This window comes from Parasteatoda tepidariorum, chromosome 2, assembly GCF_982258835.1.
Source record: "Parasteatoda tepidariorum strain Cologne lab strain chromosome 2, Ptep-v5.0, whole genome shotgun sequence".
Classification (NCBI taxonomy): domain Eukaryota; kingdom Metazoa; phylum Arthropoda; class Arachnida; order Araneae; family Theridiidae; genus Parasteatoda; species Parasteatoda tepidariorum.
Window position 1 is genome coordinate 126,309,593 of NC_141756.1, and position 21,750 is coordinate 126,331,342.

The window sequence follows — 21,750 nt, forward strand, 5'->3', positions numbered from 1 at the left end:
TTCGCCAATTTAAGATCTTCTGCCTTCCTCAAAAACTATGTCCCCCCCCCCAAAAAAAAAACACGTTTGTAGCGCTGCAAGAAATTGATATTCTGAATTCAATTTCTAACGCTTCAAGATCTTTGTCAGAAATCATTAGCGTTCCAATAACCTTTTACCCTTGATCCCTCTTAAACTGCTATAAAATAATTAGTTTATAATTAGTTAACGTTAGCCATTCTAATAGCCTAACGCAAATGAAATTCAAAGTGTTTTCCTCCAATAGTCGGCCAAAAGTGTGAATTTATTTTCAAAAACTTCCGCCAATTTAAGATCTTAAAAACATCCTTAAAAACTGTTGCCCCCCCCCTCGCCCCCAAAAAAACACATTTTTATCGCTGCAGGAAATTGATACTCTGAATTCAAATTTTAACGCTTAAAGATCTTTGTCAGAAATCATTAGCGTTCCAATACACTTATTTCCTCTTAAACAGTTACGGCTATAAAATAAGAATTAGTTAACGTTAGCCATTCCAATAGCCAAATGCAAATGAAATTCAAAGCGTTTTCCCCCAATAGTCGGCCAAAAGTGTGAACTTATTTTCAAAAACTTTCGCAAATTTAAGATCTTCTGCCATCCTCAAAAACTGTTTTCGACCCCCCCCCCAAAAAAAAATGTCTTTTGCACTGTAAGAAATTGATACTCTGAATTCAAATTTTAACGCTTCAAGATCTTTGTTAGAAATACTTAGCGTTCCAGTAACCTTTTTCCTTTGATCCCTTTTAAACAATTATAAAATAATTACTTTACTAGTAGTTGACGTTAGCTATTCTAATAGCCTAACGCAAATTAGATTCAAAGCATTTTCCTCCATTGGTCGGCGAAAAATGTAAACTTATTTTCAAAAACTTTCGCCAATTTAAGATATTCAGTCATCCTTAAAAACTGTTACCCCCCCCCCAAAAAAAAACACATTTTTATCTCAGCAGGAAATTGATTCTCCGAATTAAAATTTTAACGCTTAATGATCTTTGTCAGAAATCGTTAGCTTTTCAATACCCTTGATCCCTCTTAAACAGTTAAGGCTGTAAGATGAGATTTTCCAATTGAAGATCTTCAGCCATCCTTAAAAACTGTTACCCCCCCCCCCCCCAAAAAAAAAACACATTTTTATGGCTGCAGGAAATTGATGCTCTGAATTCAAATTTTAACGCTTCATGATCTTTGTTGTTAGAAATTGTTAGCGTTCCAATACCCTTGATCCCTCTTAAACACTTAAGGCTATAAAATAAGAATTAGTTAACGTTAGCCATTCTAATAACCAAACGCAAATTAGATTCAAAGCTTTTTCCCCAATATTCGTATATATAGTGTAGCCCCGTAGCCAATTTCCCCTTATTCTATTACATAACCTATCTAAAAGCTGCTTTAATGCCACTCTTTTATTTTTTTTCATTCATGAAAATTCTTTATTTACTTATTTTTTGTATTTATAAAAACTCCTTATATTATTTCTGTTTAAGAACTAATTTAGTTTTCATGTATCTTGTTTCCCTAAATTATGTTGGTCCATTCCATCTCCACATTCCCATTGGTTTTAAGATATATCCTTACTTAAAGCATTTTTAAAAGAAAATATTTTTTTAAAAATAAACCCTAACTTAACTAGATTTTTTTAATGAGTTTTTTTCAAGAAGCTTCAAAAGTTTTTGAAATTGAAATGTAAAACATTTTTTATCGAAAATTAACTTAAAATTGATTTATGATCAACAAGAAATTTTCACAATAAAAACCTTAGTTAATTCAATATTTTTTTAATGTCTATTCATTGTTAGTAAGAAAAATCATGCATCAACATGAGTTTGGATCGAACATTTAACTTTTCTTAAATAAGAATTTCGATTCGTCAACGATATTTTCGTATCAAATAGAAGTTTATTTTTTGTTATTATCAGATAGATGTCTATTATTTTCTTCAATCGAAGCTGTTTTGTAATGTGCTTGAAATTTATGTGCAGTTAGAGCAACAAATAAAGCTTGGATTTAATCTTCAAGAATAATAATTAAATAAAAATGATATAGGACTTTTCATTTATCTTTAAGACAATATAATTATAATATTTAAGGAATTAAAAAATGACTTTTGTTAGTATTGTGCAACCATTTAAAGAGGCTCCCTCAGTAAAACCCATGGAGCTAGGAGTAAGTGGAGAAGACACTCCCATTGACCCACTCCTTTCAAGGGAAAGCAACCGCAAGAGTTCGTGGCCATCTTACTTGCTGCGTCGTTGTGCGCTCATACATCTTTCTATTTGTTGTTAATCCATGCTTTTTAACGGAGCTTGGAGGGCGGTTTTGAAGGGTTCTTAATTTGATTTAAAGTGTCAAGTTTAGTCTTTTAAGTTAAATAAGAGATCCATCCATCCAAGCTTTCTCCATTTTTATTTAGCCGTTAGAATTTTCGTATTTCTAACTTTCAGAAAAAACATTTCAACTTGACAGAATTTTTAAAGCAAATGGAATTCTTGGTAAAGTTTATATTAGGTCAAGTTCATTTAACAATCACTATGCACTTTTCAATGCAATTTCAAGAAGATAAAAAAGTTTATTATCTAGAAATTTAAAATTTATACTACTCTAATAGTTTTAATTCATAGGTCCATAAAGTCAGGTAACTAATTATTTTTACGAGAAGACAAGAAAAAAAAATATTAGGTAGTTATGAATGTGTTGCATCCATGGAGCTAACTCTAAGCTCAATATAGAAATAAATTGAATACCACAGTATTGAAAGATGTTTATTCTTAAAGAATGATTTCAGAAAGTGAAATACAAATTTATACAAATTTCTCTTGCTGAAAATAAATCTATATACATATGAAGATTTATACTTTGACAGTTTTATGAATACTTAAATAGGACATTTTTAATTGCATACAAAGTAAATCAATTTTAAAAATATTATGTCAAAATGTTTATTAAAAAAAGGAAAAATATGTTACAGATTAATAAAATATTATCGCAGTATTCTAGTGATTATTCAAAAAAAAAATTCTTAAACCTGAGCAAAGGCACTTTGAAAAATCTAGAAACAGATCCTTAAATATATATATATATATATTGTTTATAAATTGAATATGGCTGTTTTCAAAATTATTAAATTTGAAAGAAAAAAAAAATTAGCTTAGGGATTAGAAAATTCTATGCATTAAAAAAAACAATAATAATAATAAATATATATATATATACATTGAGAGAGAAACATGTTCAATGTTTTCAATAAAGGTATGTACATTTAATGTATACAACAAAAAGCAACTAAAAATTTCCTTAGAAGGATGCATTGAACTTTATAAATCCAGAAAAAGATTCTTAAATGTAGAGAAAAACACATTTAATGTTTTCAATGAAGGTATACAACAAAAACATTTAGAAAAAAAAATACTTTAACTTAGAGAATTTTTAAAACAAAAGTAAATCTATTTCATTTTACGATTGCTATGCATTTATCAATACAACTTAAAAAATATAATTACATTTATTAAGAAATGTAAAATTTAAACCACCCTGGGAGTTTTATAAGTTCAAACTTATTATACTAGTAAAGGTAGATTAACTTATTATGTTAAGAAAAATTAGAATTTAAAGAACAAGCTCTGAGCGGTTATGAATATGTCACATCCATGGAGCTAACTCATAGCTCAATATAGAAAATGAAATTGAATACCACAATATTGAAAGATGTTTCTTGTTAAAAAAAGAATTTCAGAAAGTGCAATACATAATATCTGTTCATTTCTCTTGCTAAAAATTAGTCTATACAAATCCATATTAATATACCTAAATAATTTATACTATGAGAATTTTATGAATACTTAAAATATGACATTTTTAATTGCTTACTAAGTAAATTAGTTTAAAAAATTTTTTGTCAAAATATTTCTTAAAAATAAATAAAAATTAGAGATTGAGAAAATATTATCACAGTATTCTAGTGACTAACTCAAAATATCTTAGCCCCAAGAGCAATAAACAATTTCTTTAAAAAGGTTTAACTTCACAAATCCTTAAATATATATATATATATTCTCTATAAATAGAAAATTGATTATTGCTAAATTTAAAATAAATCATTTTCATTCAAAAAAGAACTTTGTTTAGGGATTAGAAAACCCTACGCTTTAAAAAAAATTATTATTATTTTTTTATAGAGAAATTACATTAAATGAAGGTATAGAACAAAAACTATCAATACCTTAACATTAAGTAAAAACTAAATCACTATAAAGCTTAGAATAAATGTATATATAATCTTGGAGTACTTTATTATTATCTAATATTATATGCAATCACTTGTATATAATATTAGATTTTTAATAAATTAAAATTTTTTTTTATCTATTTCATATTTTCAATGCAATGGGATACTTTCTGGTTTTCATAACATCAGTAAAAAATATTAATTTTCAGATTTCAAGAAGTCATAATTATCTGGTAAAAGACGTAATTTCCAAGTAAAAATAATCAGACAAAGTGAGACTAGTCGAATAACGAATAAAATAAAAACGATAATGACTGTCTGAACATGCCACAATTCAAGCATAAACGAGCTACAACTGCCAATGTTTAGAAGTATGTAAGATGGCCGACGGTTAATTTCGCAGTTAACATTGCTAAATTTCGGCTTCACTAATTTCTGCTAGTGTCTCCTCCATCTACTCCTACCTCCATGGTAAAACCATCCATTCTTTATTTTGAAAAATTAAATCTTTCTCGGCAAATACAATAATTAATAACAGGCAATGTACAATTGTTTTGGTTTACAGATTTATATCCTCTTCAATTTTTTAGCAATTGACCCTACATTACAGAAATTTGTTATAGTTAAAAAAAATGGAAGACATCTCATAATTATTAAAAGTATTTAAATTGTTTAATAATAATTGTTTAAGTGTGTTAAAAAAAATTTATATGCAAATGTTTAGAAACAAAAAAAAGAAGCAAATGAAAGGAAACTTAATTTTTAAATTTAAACAAACATAGTCCCAACATGAACATTGAATAGTATCCTAGATGTCAATAGGAATACAAACATAAAAAAAGATGAAAAAATTTTAGCGAGTAAGCTTTTGCAACAATACATATACACATTTCATTGAGTTGATTTTAGGTTATAATTTTTGTTCAGCTTGACTGTGTTTGATACTCAAACCTAGTTGTTTCCACTACTGAATTTCAGTACTCAAATCTAATTTTTCATTAATCTGATACCACTGAATTTTTGGTACTCAAACCTACTCTGTTATTGGTTCTTCCAGAAAAATCGGCGTAACTAGTTTTAAAATTTATTTTATTTTGTTTGATTATTTTTTTTGTTCTGTATTGTATTTTTTCCATGAAGCATCATTATAAAAGAAATTCAAGATTTTAATTATGCCTTAGATATGTTCTCTTGTTTTTAGTACACAACTTTTGATAATTTAAAAATTCTGTGTTGAGATTTTTTTCAAAGTCTTAGGAATTAAGTATTTATTGTCGAGCATAAAATTAGTATAAAATTAATTAGGAAATATCTTATTTTATATTTTCTATATTATAGAATTATGCATTCCTTCAAATAACACTATTTTCATCAAGCAAATCACTGAAAAGCTTGCATTTAACTCTGGAATTTCTCGAAGAATGTATTCAAGGATTTAGATCTTCAACGATTGAGCTAAAACATTTGTGTTTGGAGTATATAACTGCATGTCTTCCCTATTTAACAAGGTATCTAGAAATGTTATAAAAAGTGATTATTTCTTATTTTCTACTTTTTTTATATACTTATTGTGAAATAAATGTATATTACATCCTTTCATGAAACTAAATGCTTACAAATATTTATGTATTAAAAATTCTGTTTGTTAATTGATAATTCCATTCTCTTTTGAAATTGTTAATTTTATTTTATGTAATTTAGCCTATAATTGATTTTATTTAATTTTTTATCGATTTCATTATATTTTAAATATTGATAAAAATCTTAAAATGGCATTGCAATGTAGAAGTAGAGTTAATTATTTTTTGGAATTTTATTATTTACTTCCTATGCTTAAAAATCACCAAGCTTTAATCCAGACTCACATTATGTTTTCTTATTCTTAAGATGTATCCTTGTATCCAAGCAAAGATGTGGGGGTCAAGTATCTGATCTTCTTGTTACAGTGCTTGATAGTTTCATTAAGGTAAGATACATTTAGATACTCGTTTAGTAGCATTTTTATAGTCTGGTTATTACCAATGTATGATTTGTGTTGATAAAAGTCTAAATAGTAGAATGATAAGCAGTTATAGTGTCAAGTGATTTACATTTATACTATCTTTAGAAAAGCTGTTTTTCCCCCAAAAAATTTACTTGTTTAGTGATTACTGATGCAGAATTAAATATAAATATCAGCTGCCTAAAACTAAATATATTATACTTCTTTTAAGCATTGTGATAGAAACATAATTCATAAATAGGTAAGTTTAGAATAGAGAATAAAGTAATAATCATAAAGTAATAACCCAAGTAGCACCTAATATTAGATAAAATCAGAAAATCGACAAAATCTAACGTTATCTTGCACAACTTCTAATATTAGAAAGATACAAGAGGTCGCTGTTTGCTCAGCATTATATAATATTGCATTCTATGCAAACTTATGTTATCTAGCGTTCGCCATACTATTATTTTGCATTAGTTTTGATGCTATATAATATTAGATTTCGTATTTTCTGATATTATTTTGCTTTTTATTTTTTTGGAGTTAGCAAGAGGAAGACATGGATGGTAGTAGAATAATTCGGCGATGCAATTTTACTTAATTTTCTGCATTGTTGTGAAGCAGTAAAACACAGAACAATAGATTTATGTCATTCCATGCATTATTTACTTAGCAATACAGAAATACTAAATAAAATTATATTAGCGAATTCTGCTACCTTCCATTTTTCTCCTCCTTACTCCAAAGTATATCTTATGTTCAGCTGATTTTTTTGAATATTTCAAACTTAATTAGGAAATAATATTTTATTGCAACTTTTATTGATATTTTTTTCTTTTATTCATACAATGGGTTTTCTGACAAATTTTATATCATTAATAATTTTTAAGTCTTCAATTTTAAAATGTACTCTTAATTTTTTTTTAAAAAACTGGGCTCATTTTATCAAAATCTCAATTTAATTTGTTAGTTTGTAATACATATATTTTTTAAATGTGTAACTTCAGCCATGTGTAATTTCACAATTATCATTCGTTATTTATATTCTGAAATTATGTAATAAAAACCACACTATATAATTATCAAGTTATATATTTACATTTGAACTGAATGGAAATTTAAACTTGAAATTTTTTCCCTTTATAATATTAAAATTGTTTGATTTTTAAGTGGACATTTCTTGTAATAATTGGCACAATAAAGAACAAAATTTAAAAATATTCAAATTACTTACTTCAACAAATTTACACATATTTTTTCCCCTTCTCTTTTCACTGGAATTGCTAAATGGAGAAATACTTACGCAACTTTATTCTTTTAGTATTTGAAATTTTATTTAGCAAAACACTTAAAAACAGAACTTCAAAGCAAGGTAGAAATTTTTCCAGAGAATGAAACCGGGAAAGCAACTAATAACATGAAAATTGATAAAATTTTTATAATGTTAAAATAACTTTTATGGGCACATCAGAAATTTTCATCAATTCGATAATTATTTAAAGGTGTTATGTTCAATTAAACTAACAATCTTTGCAAAAAATTTACAGAACATTTTAATTTCAAAACTGTCAGTAAATATTTTGTGTTATCTAAATTAAATTTGCACAAACACATAATTGCATACAAGAATGAGACTAAAAAATAATAATTTTTTTTACGTTATCTTTTAAAAGTTGCCTTTAGTATTAATGATAAAAATTTGACTACAATCAATTACTCTTTTGAGAAAGTTACTATAACAGAATAGATTTTTGATTAAGACAATTCCATTCTTTGTTTTTCTCTGATTATATAGTATGTGTTATGAAGAATTAGTCTTAAGAAAAAAACATATATTATGCATTTAAAAAAGTTGCTTTTGCAAAGAACCTTATATATAAAAATTTAAACAAGATTCTTCACTGATTTAAATTTTCTGTTTTTACAATAATGTAAATAAATGTTCTGCTAAATTTTAAATATTAAGCCAAATAAATTTTTACTATTATCATTATTTTACAATTACATTAATTTAAACATCGTAAAAATATATATACACTTCTTACCTCAAATTTGAACTGCAAAATTGAAGTAATAAAAACAATGCTAGTAGTATTGAACTAAAGTTGCTCATAAGTTACAGTTAATGTTCAACAATGATGTTAAAATAAAATTGCTTCTGATATCTTCAAAATTTCTTGAATTTTCATAACACTTAAACATAACTATAATAACTAGAATAAATTGCACAATGCAGTAGTTAAGAATAAAAAAATAAATAAAATAAAATCATTACACACATTTCACTACTTAATTATTTTATTTTAAAACAAAACACAATATAAATATAACTTTACTCAACTATAAAAGCAATACATTCTTAACATCATTGTTTAATATAAGCTTATCGATATTCTTTTTTTTTTAAATATAAGTTAAGAACACGTATTTATAATTAAATAAAATTATTTTTATTTCAAAAAGCAACAGTAGGACCATGAGTTATCATTTTAATTATTATTATTTTTAAATTTAAAGAAGTTTGAAAACGTTACAGTCATTTCATGCAGATTAAAGTTTTTCTTCAATTCAATTTTTTGTTTTTGTGCAACTGTACTATATTTCAGAGCAATAATAAACTGAAAATCTTTGCTTTATTGAAAGATTTTATAAAATGGTCAGCGACATTAATGCATATCACACAGGGATGCACCTTTCTTCAAACTTTCAGCTCCGGCAGATTTAAAGAGAACCTCCAGTCGTTTTGTTTTCTGTCAGGATCGAATATATGGTTCCCAGTTTTCTACCAGAATATTAATTTCCCTTTTGCATTGTACAGCACCTATCTTAAAACTGAATGGCTCCTTCTTGGTAGATAAGCTTGTTTATCCAGCAGACGAAGCTAAAATTATAAGCGAAAAAAGTTAACTTTACATTGAAAACACTAAATTTAAATCTCTACATTACTTTATAACATTAAATTAGTTAAAGTAAATTTAAAACTATTAAGCATTGAATATTTCTTTAAAACTTAAATCATTTCATTAGAAAATGTTTACAATTCAATGGGTAGATTTCCGTAACAATACCTACACCATAAACTCTCAGTATCACCGAGCAAGAATAGAATAATATTTCACTTATAACCACTTTCAAATAATAATTTTATTCTTTCTTAATTAATATTATTTTTTAAAAATAGAAGAAATTATAGTTCAAAACGCTTAGGCCCTTTTCAATTGAAGTGAATATTCAAGTATATATACAGATACAAAAATATATCAAATTCAATACTTTTTAATTTTTTTTAAAGATTAAGTGCAATGACACTTAACTATTAAAATATATTTGCACATTGTATAAGCTCATAGAGCCACTAGGAAATGTTCACATTTCTTTTAAAAACTTCTTAAATAAAAATTTAATACCTTTTAAGCACTGTTCTTCATTTAACGTAAACACACTTTGATAGACCATATTGTTGCTTATTTTTTAACTATTTGCTATCATTTATAAATTAATATAATTAATCATACATCAAAAAAAACTGTCTATATTCATGAAATGAAAATAAAGATATTTAACTCATCATTTTACAATATATTAAGCAGGAAATTCAAATAATGTAACAACAGTGTTCGACTTGTGAATAAAATTTCTTACATTCTAAAATGCAATGGTTTTAACTAAAAAGTAATTGTTTTAACATGGAAAACTTGTTTACTGAAAATTTATTTTTATCTTTATCATTGCAATGAAAAAAAATTCAAACTGCAAAACTCTTTATGACAAGGCAACAAAAAACGTTTCGAAAAGTGTTAAATAAACAATTGCTTATTTTCTTCTATTGCTTATTTTAAAATTTGATTAATATAAAAGAACATTAATGTAAAAAGATACTATGAGAATTCAAAATCATCAATTCATGGTTGAAAAAATCATATAGAAGGAGAATTCTCTAACAATTCACATATTTCAAAGTTGTAAATATGTATTAAATATAGTTCGCCCCTTCCCCCAAATATTTTGACATAGCATTCTTTAAAAGTCAGTATGCATACCCAACATTTGTCAAATATTTTTTTTCTTATAGTTTAACTAAATTTTTACAGTATTAGATTATTTCTAATAGGAATTTATTTAAAATATATAATTTAATCAAAGCTCTAAATTCTCCATAATCACCATTTTGAATCGACCATATTATTGTTTATTTTTTAATCATTTACAAATTAATATAAATAATGATGCATCAAAAACATACAGATTAGCCTATATTCAAATAAAAATCTGTCTATATTCAAATAAAAATGTTTAATTGATTGTTGTACAATATTTTAAACATGAAATTTTAATATGCTAGCGATATTGTTTGTATTAAACTTTTCTGTTTCAGTTGTATTTTAAAGGCATTTGGCATCATTTGGTTTTGAGATTCTTGCAAACAATGTATTTGATTACTTATTACTTATGTTTACAATTCTAACAATACTTGTGTTTACAATACTAAAAGTGTTAACACCAACGTAAGATGGGGCACAGCTTGCAACACGAACAAACAGTAATAAACAAATGGAAAGAGGCCAAATCAAGACTGCCAAAAAAGCGAGATATTCAAAATCTAGCAACCATGTCACCTTTTTTAATAATAAATAACAAAATAACTAAAACAAATCTTCACTCCAAACTCCCCAGAATTACATACTAACATTAATATCTTATGAAATACGGCAGATTTGAGCTCAGAAATTATCTAATTTATTTCTTTTATTGAAAACAAAATTATCCGTTTGAAAACATCGCCTATCAGAATAACGTGTAGTAAGCAGCTGCAAACTTTTTAACCGGAACTAGAGTAGGTGCCGAGCTCGAGATTGTTATTGTTTACATTCCTATTGAAAACACCATACATAAGTTAAAAATTGGCATTTTGTTTAGGTAGTATATTTACTTCAAACTTTACCTTAGTAACATTTTCAGATAGGTGTTTTACAAGTTTCTTGGATATATACTTAATATCAGCTCTGTGCAGAAAATCTTATTGCCAAAAAACCTCTTCTGAGCATTTTGAAAATGTCATTTATCATTATATTATTATTGCCTAGAGACATATCCTAGAAATTTTTCAAATAAGAGCATTCTTGAAATAAGAGATATATTAAAGGATGTTGGTTTTTATTAAGTGTGAAATTTAAATAGTTGAAAAGCATTTAAGTTAAGTGAATCAACAGAATCTTAAATATTAATTGATTTTTAAAAAAATGGCGATTCATTATTACGATTATTAACACATATTATAATTATCTGTCAATTTTAATTAATCAGTATGTAATAAATTATTTCACTTTCTCTCAATCTATTGTATTTATTGGTTATCTAGTGTGGAAGTTGCGTTAAAAATATTATATATTCATCAGGATTTAAATTGAGATAGAAGTGCCGATTTAATATTAGTTATAATCAATTTGCTGTCTATGTGAATTCAAGATTACATAATATCCATATTTTCGCGTTTGATTTTTTTTATAACCATTGCTCTTTTTGCAGAGGAGTGTTACTGGTGGTTTAGGCTCAGCACAGTCCGAAATAAGGGCCAACACTGCCCTAGCATTAGCCTCATCTAATGTTCAACTAGTTGCATTAAAAGTTATTAGCCGATTATGTAGAGTAAGTACCAGAATGATTCTTACTTTTTACTTGTGAAGAAGTATTTTTCAACTGAATCCATCAAATTTTATTTTAGGTTATTGAAAAAACGTGTACTTCCCCAACTCCTACACTAGAGCAACATTTGATGTGGGATGATCTAGCTATCTTTTAATAATTCACTTGATGGTAAGCACCTCTTAATGTAAATGTTATCTGCTGAACTTTTTTTTAAATAGAATTAGCTTGTATTTGTGTTATATGAGGAGGAAAACCTCCTAGGGTTAGCCTGATAACAAATGAATTCTAGCACATGATCCGTCTACCACTGGGGATACCTCAGCACTGTTATCAACACAATCCAAGAGCAAAACTCGTATCAAATAACCACCACTGGTATTTGAACCTGGTTCACCTCATTGGCAAGGCAAATGCACCTGCAAAGTCATGAAAAATCATGAATTTCGGTATTGGACAAAATTTGTCATGAAATGTCATGATTTTAACTATTTTTTTAAAAAAAATCATGGATTTAAAAAAAGGGAAACCTGCCCGAAGGCTCGAGAAAAAGAGAATGTATTTTAAGTGACTTAAAAATTCCTTAACTGGTATAGGACCAGAAAAATTACGACCAATTAAATTTAAAGAGGCGGAGAGTTTGAAATCTAAAGGAAAGAGATTGGTTAGTTAGCCCCCCTAAAATTAAAAGAAGAAAAAGAAAGGCGTGAATAGAGGGGTTGGCTGACTTTCCCCACAGGAAGTGCGATGACCGCAATGATCATGAGAAAGGTCAACTAGAAAGTTAGATTAAAATTGCTAAAACGAAAAAAAAGAGGAATAGCGTTTAAAGAAAAATTAAAGGCTTAAGTAAAATTAGAAATTAAATTGTCACTTTACATTAAGTGTAAATGTAACATGCACCATCGTAACTTTTTTAATTTTTGAGCAGTTGTCAAACCTTGAACTTTTCTTTTGAGATAAGGGTGGAAACCCAAGTCTATATTTAACAGAACTTGCTTAGACTCTCGCTCACTTCTGCAACCATTTTAGTAGGGCTCTGTGGATTTTTTTGTATCTTTTCAGGAGTTTTAAAATGCTCATTTTTGTGAGAAATGAGCGTGGACTACCTGACCTGGGTCGACATGACCTCAGTCCTTTCGATTGCATCCTTAAATTTATTCTAAATGCTTTGCTTTAAGCAAGAATCGTCTGCACTTATAGAAAGCGCCAATCACAGGAACAGTGAGAGAGAAATTGTTTTGCCAATTGATTAAAATTAATTATAATTTTTGGTATAAATGTATTTTGTAGCTACCCTGTAAAATGATTAAATTTCCTGCTGGAAATGTTCAAAATCTTGACGAGGACTGAAGAAAAATTAAAATTTTTTAATCAATGAATTATAGGTGACAAATTATTTGTAACAAGTCCTAATAGGGAACTGTGCTTTCTAATAAAGAGAATAAAACCATCTCGAGATTAATCACCTGTAGTATTAACACCTTGAATGCCATGCTAATTTTACATGGCTTGCTCGTCTGGCCAGAATTATTTTCTCAGTATATATTGCATTAATTTCTTCAAACCATTTTATTAGCGATAATAATACGAGAGGCATCCAGAAAGTAAGTTTCCCGATGTTTTCTCCTTTAAAGTAAACGTAATTAGCCGTGTCAATTGCGCATGCGTAATAAATCCCTGACGTATGAATCATATGCCAGCCGAAGAGGTCCCTCCTCGTTCCAGCAGCTTTGGAAGCTTTTATTTCTTCTCCTGCCACCTGCGAGGTTCGGTCAGTGATAAAGTTCTTGAATGCGCAAAGCATTGCGAAAATTGAAATTCATCGTCAGGTCTATGGGCCGAACATCTTGAGTAAGTAGATGGCGCATCACTGGTGTAAGCAGTTTTACAATGTTCGTCCACATACGGCTCGACGCACAGATGTTTTGACAGAATTTGGCTGGGAGTTGTTTGATCATCCACCCTACAGCCCTGATCTTGCTCCCAGCGATTTTCACCTTTTCGTGCACCTCAAGTAATTCCTGTCCTCCGGTAAGCGTTTTGGCCAGAACGTAGAGTTGAAGACGTCTGTCACACGCTGGTTCCATTCAATGGCGGTAGAGTTCTACGACAGAGGGATACAAAAGTTGATTCCACGATACGACAAGTGTCCCAATTGTGGTGGTGGCTATGTAGAAAAGTAGCTGAAACATAGCTGTACTTGTTGCCAATAAATATGTTCCTGAAAGTATAAGTTCTTCTTTGGAAAAAAATAGGGAAACTTACTTTCTTTATGTCCCTCGTATCAAAAAATTAAAAGTATTAAAAATTTACTCGAATTATGTGTTTCTTATAATCTTGGCTTCACCGGTGACCCCCGTGGCTCTACGAACAAACTCATGGCCGATCACCGGTGACCCCCATGGCATACAACGTGGTAAATTATTGAACGTTTTATTGAAAAGTCTTGATAAGGAATGATAACATTATCCAAATAAAATAAAAGTTTTAAATTAAATTTCAAAGTAGCAAAGTATTATATTTATTGAACTGCGGTTAAACCTTGTTCATTTTGACATAGTGCTAAAATGAGGTAAAAATAAAATAAAATTAAAAAGCCTAAAATAAATGAATTTTTTGGTCATAAATAACTAAGAATTACTAAGTCGAGTTTTCTTCGATTATAATCTTATTTTTCATTTTAAAAAAACATTAAATTAGTAAATTAGAAGCATAAATTACATAATGTTTTACTGAATCATCCCGATATTAAATCATGCGAAAACCAAATTAAATTAAATTTAAGCATGAAATAAAGTGCAAAAATTAATATAAATAGTAAAATAGGAATTGTACATTGTAGTAATGTATAAAATACTTGTATAAAGTAAAGCTTAAAATATAAGTATTGCATACTTTTTACTTCACTAAACATTTTACTCTTTAAAGTAAAAGTAGAAATTATTGAAAGAATAAAGATTAGTAAAGATTTAACATAATATAAAGTATACCGTAAAGTTAAACATAATATAAAGTATACCGTAAGTAACGCATAAAATATAAAGAAAAGTGTAAAGTATAATGAAAAGCGCGAAGCAAATAAAGGGTAAGATACCGTGAAATATATAGGAAAGTATAAACCAAAGCTTTAAATGTAAAGTAATGTAAAGCAATTTAAAATAATTTAGCCAAAATGTAAAACGCGCAAAGCAATGTAAAATAATAATGTAATAAGCAATAATAATAATAAGCAAAATAAATAATAATAGCATAATATAAAATATTGGAAGGCGTAAAATATAAACAAAATATAGTAAAAAGATTAAGTAAAGTATAAAGTATAAAAAATTTATAAAATGCAATATCATAAAGTAAAGCATCTGGTTTAAAGTAAATTTTGAAAAAGAAGCGTCATGTAAAGGAAGCGTAAAATGTGAAGTAAAACATAATGTGAAATGTAAGTTAAATCTACATTTAATCTAAATATAATCTTGTCCAGAAAAAAACGTATAAAGTAAAGAGTATAACGAATAGTAAAATATGTATAAAGTAGATAATAAAATGAAATATAATCGAATGTGAATAATAGTGTCAATTAAAGTACAAAGTAAATAAGTTAAGTAAACTAAATTAGAAAGCGTATAAAAATTAAAAGTTGAATATGAAATTAAGATTTCAAAAAAAATAATAAGTGCAAAAATACTGTCTGTGTACGCATAAGAAAAAGACTACCTAAACAAAAAAAAAAAAAAAAAAGTGTAAAATATAACGTGAAAAGTAAATCTAATGAGTAAAAGTAACGTAATGAGAAAAATGACGCTTAAAATGTATTGTAAGGAGCAGCATGAAGTTTAAGGTAAATAATAGTATACAATAACGCATTAAAAAAATAACACGTAAACGTAAGGCATGAGAAAAGGAACGCATAAAAATGTCGAAGTCATATATAAGAAGAAAAAATACACTTTGAGGTAAGGTGTAGAAGCAACATGCAAAATAAAATAAAGCTTATCAGTTAAACATGAAATTTTTATGCGTAAGGAAAAGTAACACGTTAAGAAAGGCGCCAAAATGATAACGCATAAGAAAAATAGAAGTAACGTATAAAAGAATTATGCATTAAGAAAAAGACAGAGTACAGTAAGACCCCGTTCAACGCGTAAGATACGTTCTATCAAAATGGAGCGTAATGCGAAACAGCGTTAAACGAGGCTGTCTTAACATGTAAATAATGGGGTTAGGGGAAGATGGATAGAAAATTATCTAGGTATTATGTTTTTTTAATAAAAATAAAACCAAACATTTATTTCTTACAGAAATAAAATAAATGTAAACGAATATACGTACTTATAAAAAAACAAATAAAATTCACTTCAAGGTATTATGAAAAAATATATTGAATTAAATTTGATGAATAATTAGTTAAACATAAAAAAATTGTTAGTCTTTTGAACAAGCGTATTAATGCCATATTAACAATCGCTACATTTAATCAGTCGAAAAAAAACAATAAATTACGAGTTCACATCTCTTTAAAAATAATTGTATTAGTTAAAAAGAAAACAGTTGAAACTGATGGTTTAACGGTAAAAGTTTTGCCATAATAATTTAGTCAACATTTCATATATATGTTTTATTGTTCTGATACAATTTACTAAATGGTTTTCAAATAGATCATTATTATACTATTGTTACAGGTAAAGATAAAAATGATTTTTCGAGTACACTTGATCGCAAAATTTTGACATGTTTAATGGTATAATTAAAAGTACCCTTATTCAAATACGGTAGAGGGAAAGCATTTGGCCTTTGACCTCACAGTATGGTGCTCTCGAGAGGGTATTGCTTCACTTTTCTGAATTGGTCTTTTCCTCTCTACTCTATGAATGAGAAACAAGGGTTTTTGCAAACATTATGAATTGTAAAAGCATGTTATAAAGAGAGTGTTCTTTCATTACAGGATCTTGAGAGACTTGGAAAAGTGAGTGTTAAAATCGACAAGTCGCAAAACTGTTTAGAAGATGATGGTATGTTATAATTGAACGTACGCCACTTCTGTCGTGTTCGTTACAGTCTCCAAGGTACTCTAAATATTCTCCTACATATTCAAGAATAATTTGATTTAAAATCATCTATAAACTGAAAGGATAGCCGCATGTTATGAAGTTCAACAATTCACGTCATTGGGGAGGTTTGAGTGAGAAAGTTCCGTTGAAAGAGGATTATTTTCGAAGAAGTAAACGAGAACTGTAAAGACGGCCAAGTTAACTTACTAAAATGTTTATTTATATTTTTTTATATTTCATTATACTTTATTTATACTCATATTTTATGTATACTTATAATTTTATTTATACTTATAATTTTATTTTTATTATTATTTATATATTATCTTCTGATTCTTGTGAATTTAATTAAAATGTATTGCGTGTGTGTTTTCTTTACCCCTAAAACATGAAATAAGGTATTGAAAAAAGAATATCTTTAAACTAAATTACTCTTGAAATATAATAATTTAACAGCATCTTAATTTTAATGAGGTAATAGTTAAATTGCTATTGGAGCAAAAAAAATCCCTTTTTTAACTTATTCACAATTTATGTGAGATAGAATTAAATTGGAATTCACTTTCTCATTTTGTAGCTTTATTACAAGTAATCATGCTTAGTTAGATATCAGATATTAGTAATTCTGAACATATTAGAAATTTATTAATTGCAATATAAAGAGAGACTTACTCTCTAATTTTTACATAGTTTTTCTTTTAATTATTATTTTTTTTTTTTTGAATTATTTAGGGTTGATTCTGCTCCGGAATTTTCGCTAACCGTGATCTGAAAGTTTCAAAAAATCAATGATCACAGAACTTTCCGGAAATCAAATTTTAAAAACACAGTTTATTTTATTTGTTTCTAAGGGAGAGATACTTTATAAGCTTAGATTCATGATTAATATTAATTTTTTATCAGTAAAAAATTGTAATAATCATAAACTCAAGAAAGAAAGACATATTTATAAATTTTAATTACTTCTCCCGGTCAACATAGGAATGTGAAAATATATTAAGTAAACTAAGCAATGTTGAGAAAAAGGCAAAAAACCTTTTTTCAATTTAAACTTTTTATTTATTAACACACGAAATTTTCCGGAATATTGACTTGGGCTCACAATCACCCCTGATTATTAAATGTAACCTATAAAGTTCAAAATTACTCAAGTAAAGAATGAAAAATTCACATTGGAAAAACAAAATAAAAACTCAATTGGCAATAAATTTAATAATGTTAAATTAACTTTTTTTCCCCGTTTGTAAATCAGTACGTTTAAATAATCAAATTCCACCTGAAGGAAAATTTTAAATATGTTTACTAATTTAATTTAATAGTTTACGAATAACTAAAATTTTGAAGTGAAACATTATTCCTTGCAAATGAATTAAAAGAAAAAAAGCAGGAATTTATACTCTTACTGATGTTATCACACATGTGACGTCCACATAACATGCGTTTATGTTAGTTTATATAAATATTAGCATCGATTCCTTTAATTAAAATAAATCTTTAAATAGATAATTGGTTTTGGTTCGCTAAATAAATTTTAAAAAATCATATTACTTAACCTTTCGGGATAGTATAAAAATTGCACTAGAAAAGGTCAGTTTTTAAATAAGAAAATTTAATTACTCTTTTATTTAATTTTTAGTTTAAAGTGGCTGCTAAAAATTATAAATTTACTGCTATTAGTTTTTAATTTCCCCTGAAAAATGCATAATACAGCCGATATGACCTATTTAATAACTCAACAACTAATTCGAAATACAAACTGAGACTAGGTATTCATTTTCTCTAACTATAGTAAAGTTTGAATTTAAAATAATCAATTCTTTTGTTAACAGTTTTCACCAAACTGATTTACTTGTTAAAACAGCGATTTTCATCTTTGACGTATAACAAACTCAACTAATCCAACATTATGGTAAAAGATTTTCTTTTCAACATTTTTCTGTAAGTGTGTAAAATTTCTTTTAATAGTTTCTGAGTTATGACAGAGAAAAGTGTGTTCGGTAAAAATTTTCTGAAACGACAGTAGTTTTATTTAGTATTTAATATAGAGACATAACTTATTTTGCTAATGAAACACAAACACCTTATAAACCATAGGTTTCCTTTGTCAAGATTTTTAATCAAGCATGAAGAGTCTAATTTATATCGGAAAATAATTGTCAATTTAAAATATTTTAAAAGTTTCTAATGGATAGCAAACCACTTATTTCATCAGCAAAACTTACATAATTTACTTAGTCTGAAGGTCGTAAAACTATCATTTAATCTTCAATTTTGTGTTTTAATCTTCAAGATAAAGCGGTCAAATAATCGTTTCGTATGAGACAATCTATAATTTATACAAAATAGTATGATAATATTAAAGCGGCTGTCATCTTATGACTTGACCTCTGGAATGACGGTCATAAACTCTTTAGGAATTTGACTAGCATATATTTGTTCTTATATGGGATATTTTTTGCAACATGACTAAAGGCACAGTAGAACTTAATAGTTTTATAATGTATTATAAATATTTTAGAGGAGTTGCGCTAATTAATAATTAGGAGAAGCTGATAATTTTAAATTTCTTCGAAACATATAAATCTTTGACCTTTCATTAAAAAAACGAGTGATATTGTTATAAGAAAGTTTTGGCAGAATTTCTTCAATTATATAAAAAAAAACTATTACAATTCAACTTTTATTTATAACACAACGTTAAATAATTAATGCTTACATAAATTGCGAGATTTGATATTTTAAAGAAAATATTAGTTTCACTTACCCCCTAAAAGAGACTAAAGGGCTGGAAGAGTATTTTTAGTATAGCGAATAAGTAACTCTTATTACTAAACGACCAAGAAATATGGTTATCCTGCGGTAAACTCATTTGAAGTCAAAAGTCTTGCTTCTGCGTGATTCCCTATTTTATTTTATGTCCGTTGCCTTGTAATTTTTAACACAATTCTGGAGACAAGGCAGCTCCTTTATCAAATATTTGGAGAAATGAAAGACTTAGATGAAACTTGCCCGCATTTGCGTTACATGGAGAGGAAAACCGCGCAATGTGGCACACAATATAAGAACGTCTGTATATATCTCTAAGTGTATATATATAATAGCGTTAAAATGGAGAAAGTGTTGATATATATATAAATTCCATCGCGTGATCTAGCAAGGAATGTGATTATCTGTATTTTACGGTAATTTATCTTATGCTTACATTCTCTAGTCTTAATATAATTCTAATTGGTGATGCGACCGAATAAAAAATACAAGATTCTTTCCGATAATTTCCCTTCGACTTCTTTTTTCAGGATCAAGGGGTATATATATATTTTTTTTTTCGCCAGAAAAAATCATTTGCCTAATATCGAATTTTTTTTTTTTTTGCTGAATTTACGATTTGGCGAATGCTTAAGGTAGTCCTTAATAATTATATAATGAAATAAAATAACAAATTTAATGTATGATGACTCTGAATTGGCATCATACTGTTACTGTAGAAGGCCATGTGGAAACCTTTATTTACGCCGTTTCACAAGACTAAAAACGAAGCAATCTTTTTTTTTCTTATCGTGTAGAGTTGATTTGCTTTTGAAATAATCTAGACTAATAACGATAGCAACTTTAAATTCCACAAATATCGAAATAGAAGATAGTTATTTAATGGACATTTTGGAGCGACGCTATCAAGGCAACTTTAATATTCCATGAAATGTTTTCAATTAAACACCGCCTATTTAATTAACCATTCCTTTAACATCTGACAAGTTTTTTTGAAATGAATTAAAATTTCAATAGATCTCGAAAAGGAACTATTTAGATTTCAAAACTAATTGCACACTATAAAGTTGACTTCAAAGTTTTAAGAAGAAGTAAATTCAAAATTATTTTTTTTTATTCGTTAAACACATAAATTGTGAGTTCGCGGTTAGAAAATGGAAATAAAAAACAATTATTATGAAAGTACTGCTGACCTAATATGAAAATGATGTTAAACAAACGTAGTAATGTATTATTTACGACATCTAACCAGACTTGAAAAATGTTAAAAATCTTCTTTATTGCAAGAATTTTCTTTAAACTTTTATTGTGACCTTTAAATGCGGAACAGAGCTCCATAACAACCCACTAACTGTATAAAAACATTTTAAAGTAACTCCTTCAATTATGCTAAACATCCTGATGGTCATTGTCATTATGAAGTTTTTTCTTCACTTTCCAATAGTTATATCAATTTCTCTATGGTATTTACCAATTCACTAACCAACACTTCTTAATGTTTTTCTCTGTTATTATTTGAATTAAACTTAGTAATCATTTGTAGAAAATTAATCTATTTTTGTGTAAAAAACACATTACAAAATCCTGTTTAAGAAAAAACACCACAAATACATGCATAGAAATTACGTGTATATTTACACCATTTTTTTTTTTTTTTTTTGAAATGTTCCCATTACAATTGTTTCCTTTGGTGTGGTAGTATAGTATACTATAATATAACTGACAGAGTTAGAAAATTATAGGGTAGATATTTCTATACAGTATACAAGCAACATATTCTTCGTTTTAATGCCTTTAGTAATATAAGTAAAGGAATATTGTAAATTAAAATTTAAAAAAATATTTTTACTAAATATAATTTTTAAATATTGATCTTGTGCGGGGATCGAGCCCCGGATATATTTGTCTGTAATTATTTCCTTTAAAATGGGTACTATAGCAGAGGTGGCGAACCTTTATACACCAACGTGTCATTTTCTCTAAAAAAAATTGCTTAATGAGGTCATAGACATGCCGTCAAATAATTTTGACTACGCGATTATTGAGAAAATAATAATACTAAATA

The 21,750-nt window shown here is 27.3% G+C and overlaps 1 protein-coding gene across 1 annotated transcript; it reads left to right on the forward strand.

Annotated features, from left to right (window-relative positions):
• Positions 1-2,116: 2,116 nt before the first annotated feature.
• Positions 2,117-17,411, forward strand: LOC147816183 (neurofibromin-like). The gene is made up of 6 exons (XM_087156728.1): positions 2,117-2,182; positions 5,580-5,749; positions 6,129-6,207; positions 11,755-11,874; positions 11,951-12,042; positions 16,814-17,411. The coding sequence occupies exons 1-5, from the start codon at positions 2,117-2,119 to the stop codon at positions 12,026-12,028; spliced, it is 513 nt and encodes a 170-aa protein (XP_087012854.1). The 3' UTR covers positions 12,029-12,042; positions 16,814-17,411.
• Positions 17,412-21,750: the final 4,339 nt, after the last annotated feature.

Excerpts from the sequence above, each read along its gene's own strand:
- LOC147816183 (XM_087156728.1), top strand. The coding sequence starts at position 2,117 with ATGACTTTTGTTAGTATTGTGCAACCATTTAAAGAGGCTCCCTCAGTA. Across the intron at positions 5,750-6,128 it reads TGTCTTCCCTATTTAACAAG|ATGTATCCTTGTATCCAAGC; the intron begins GTATCTAGAAAT and ends CTTATTCTTAAG. Across the intron at positions 11,875-11,950 it reads TTATTAGCCGATTATGTAGA|GTTATTGAAAAAACGTGTAC; the intron begins GTAAGTACCAGA and ends ATTTTATTTTAG.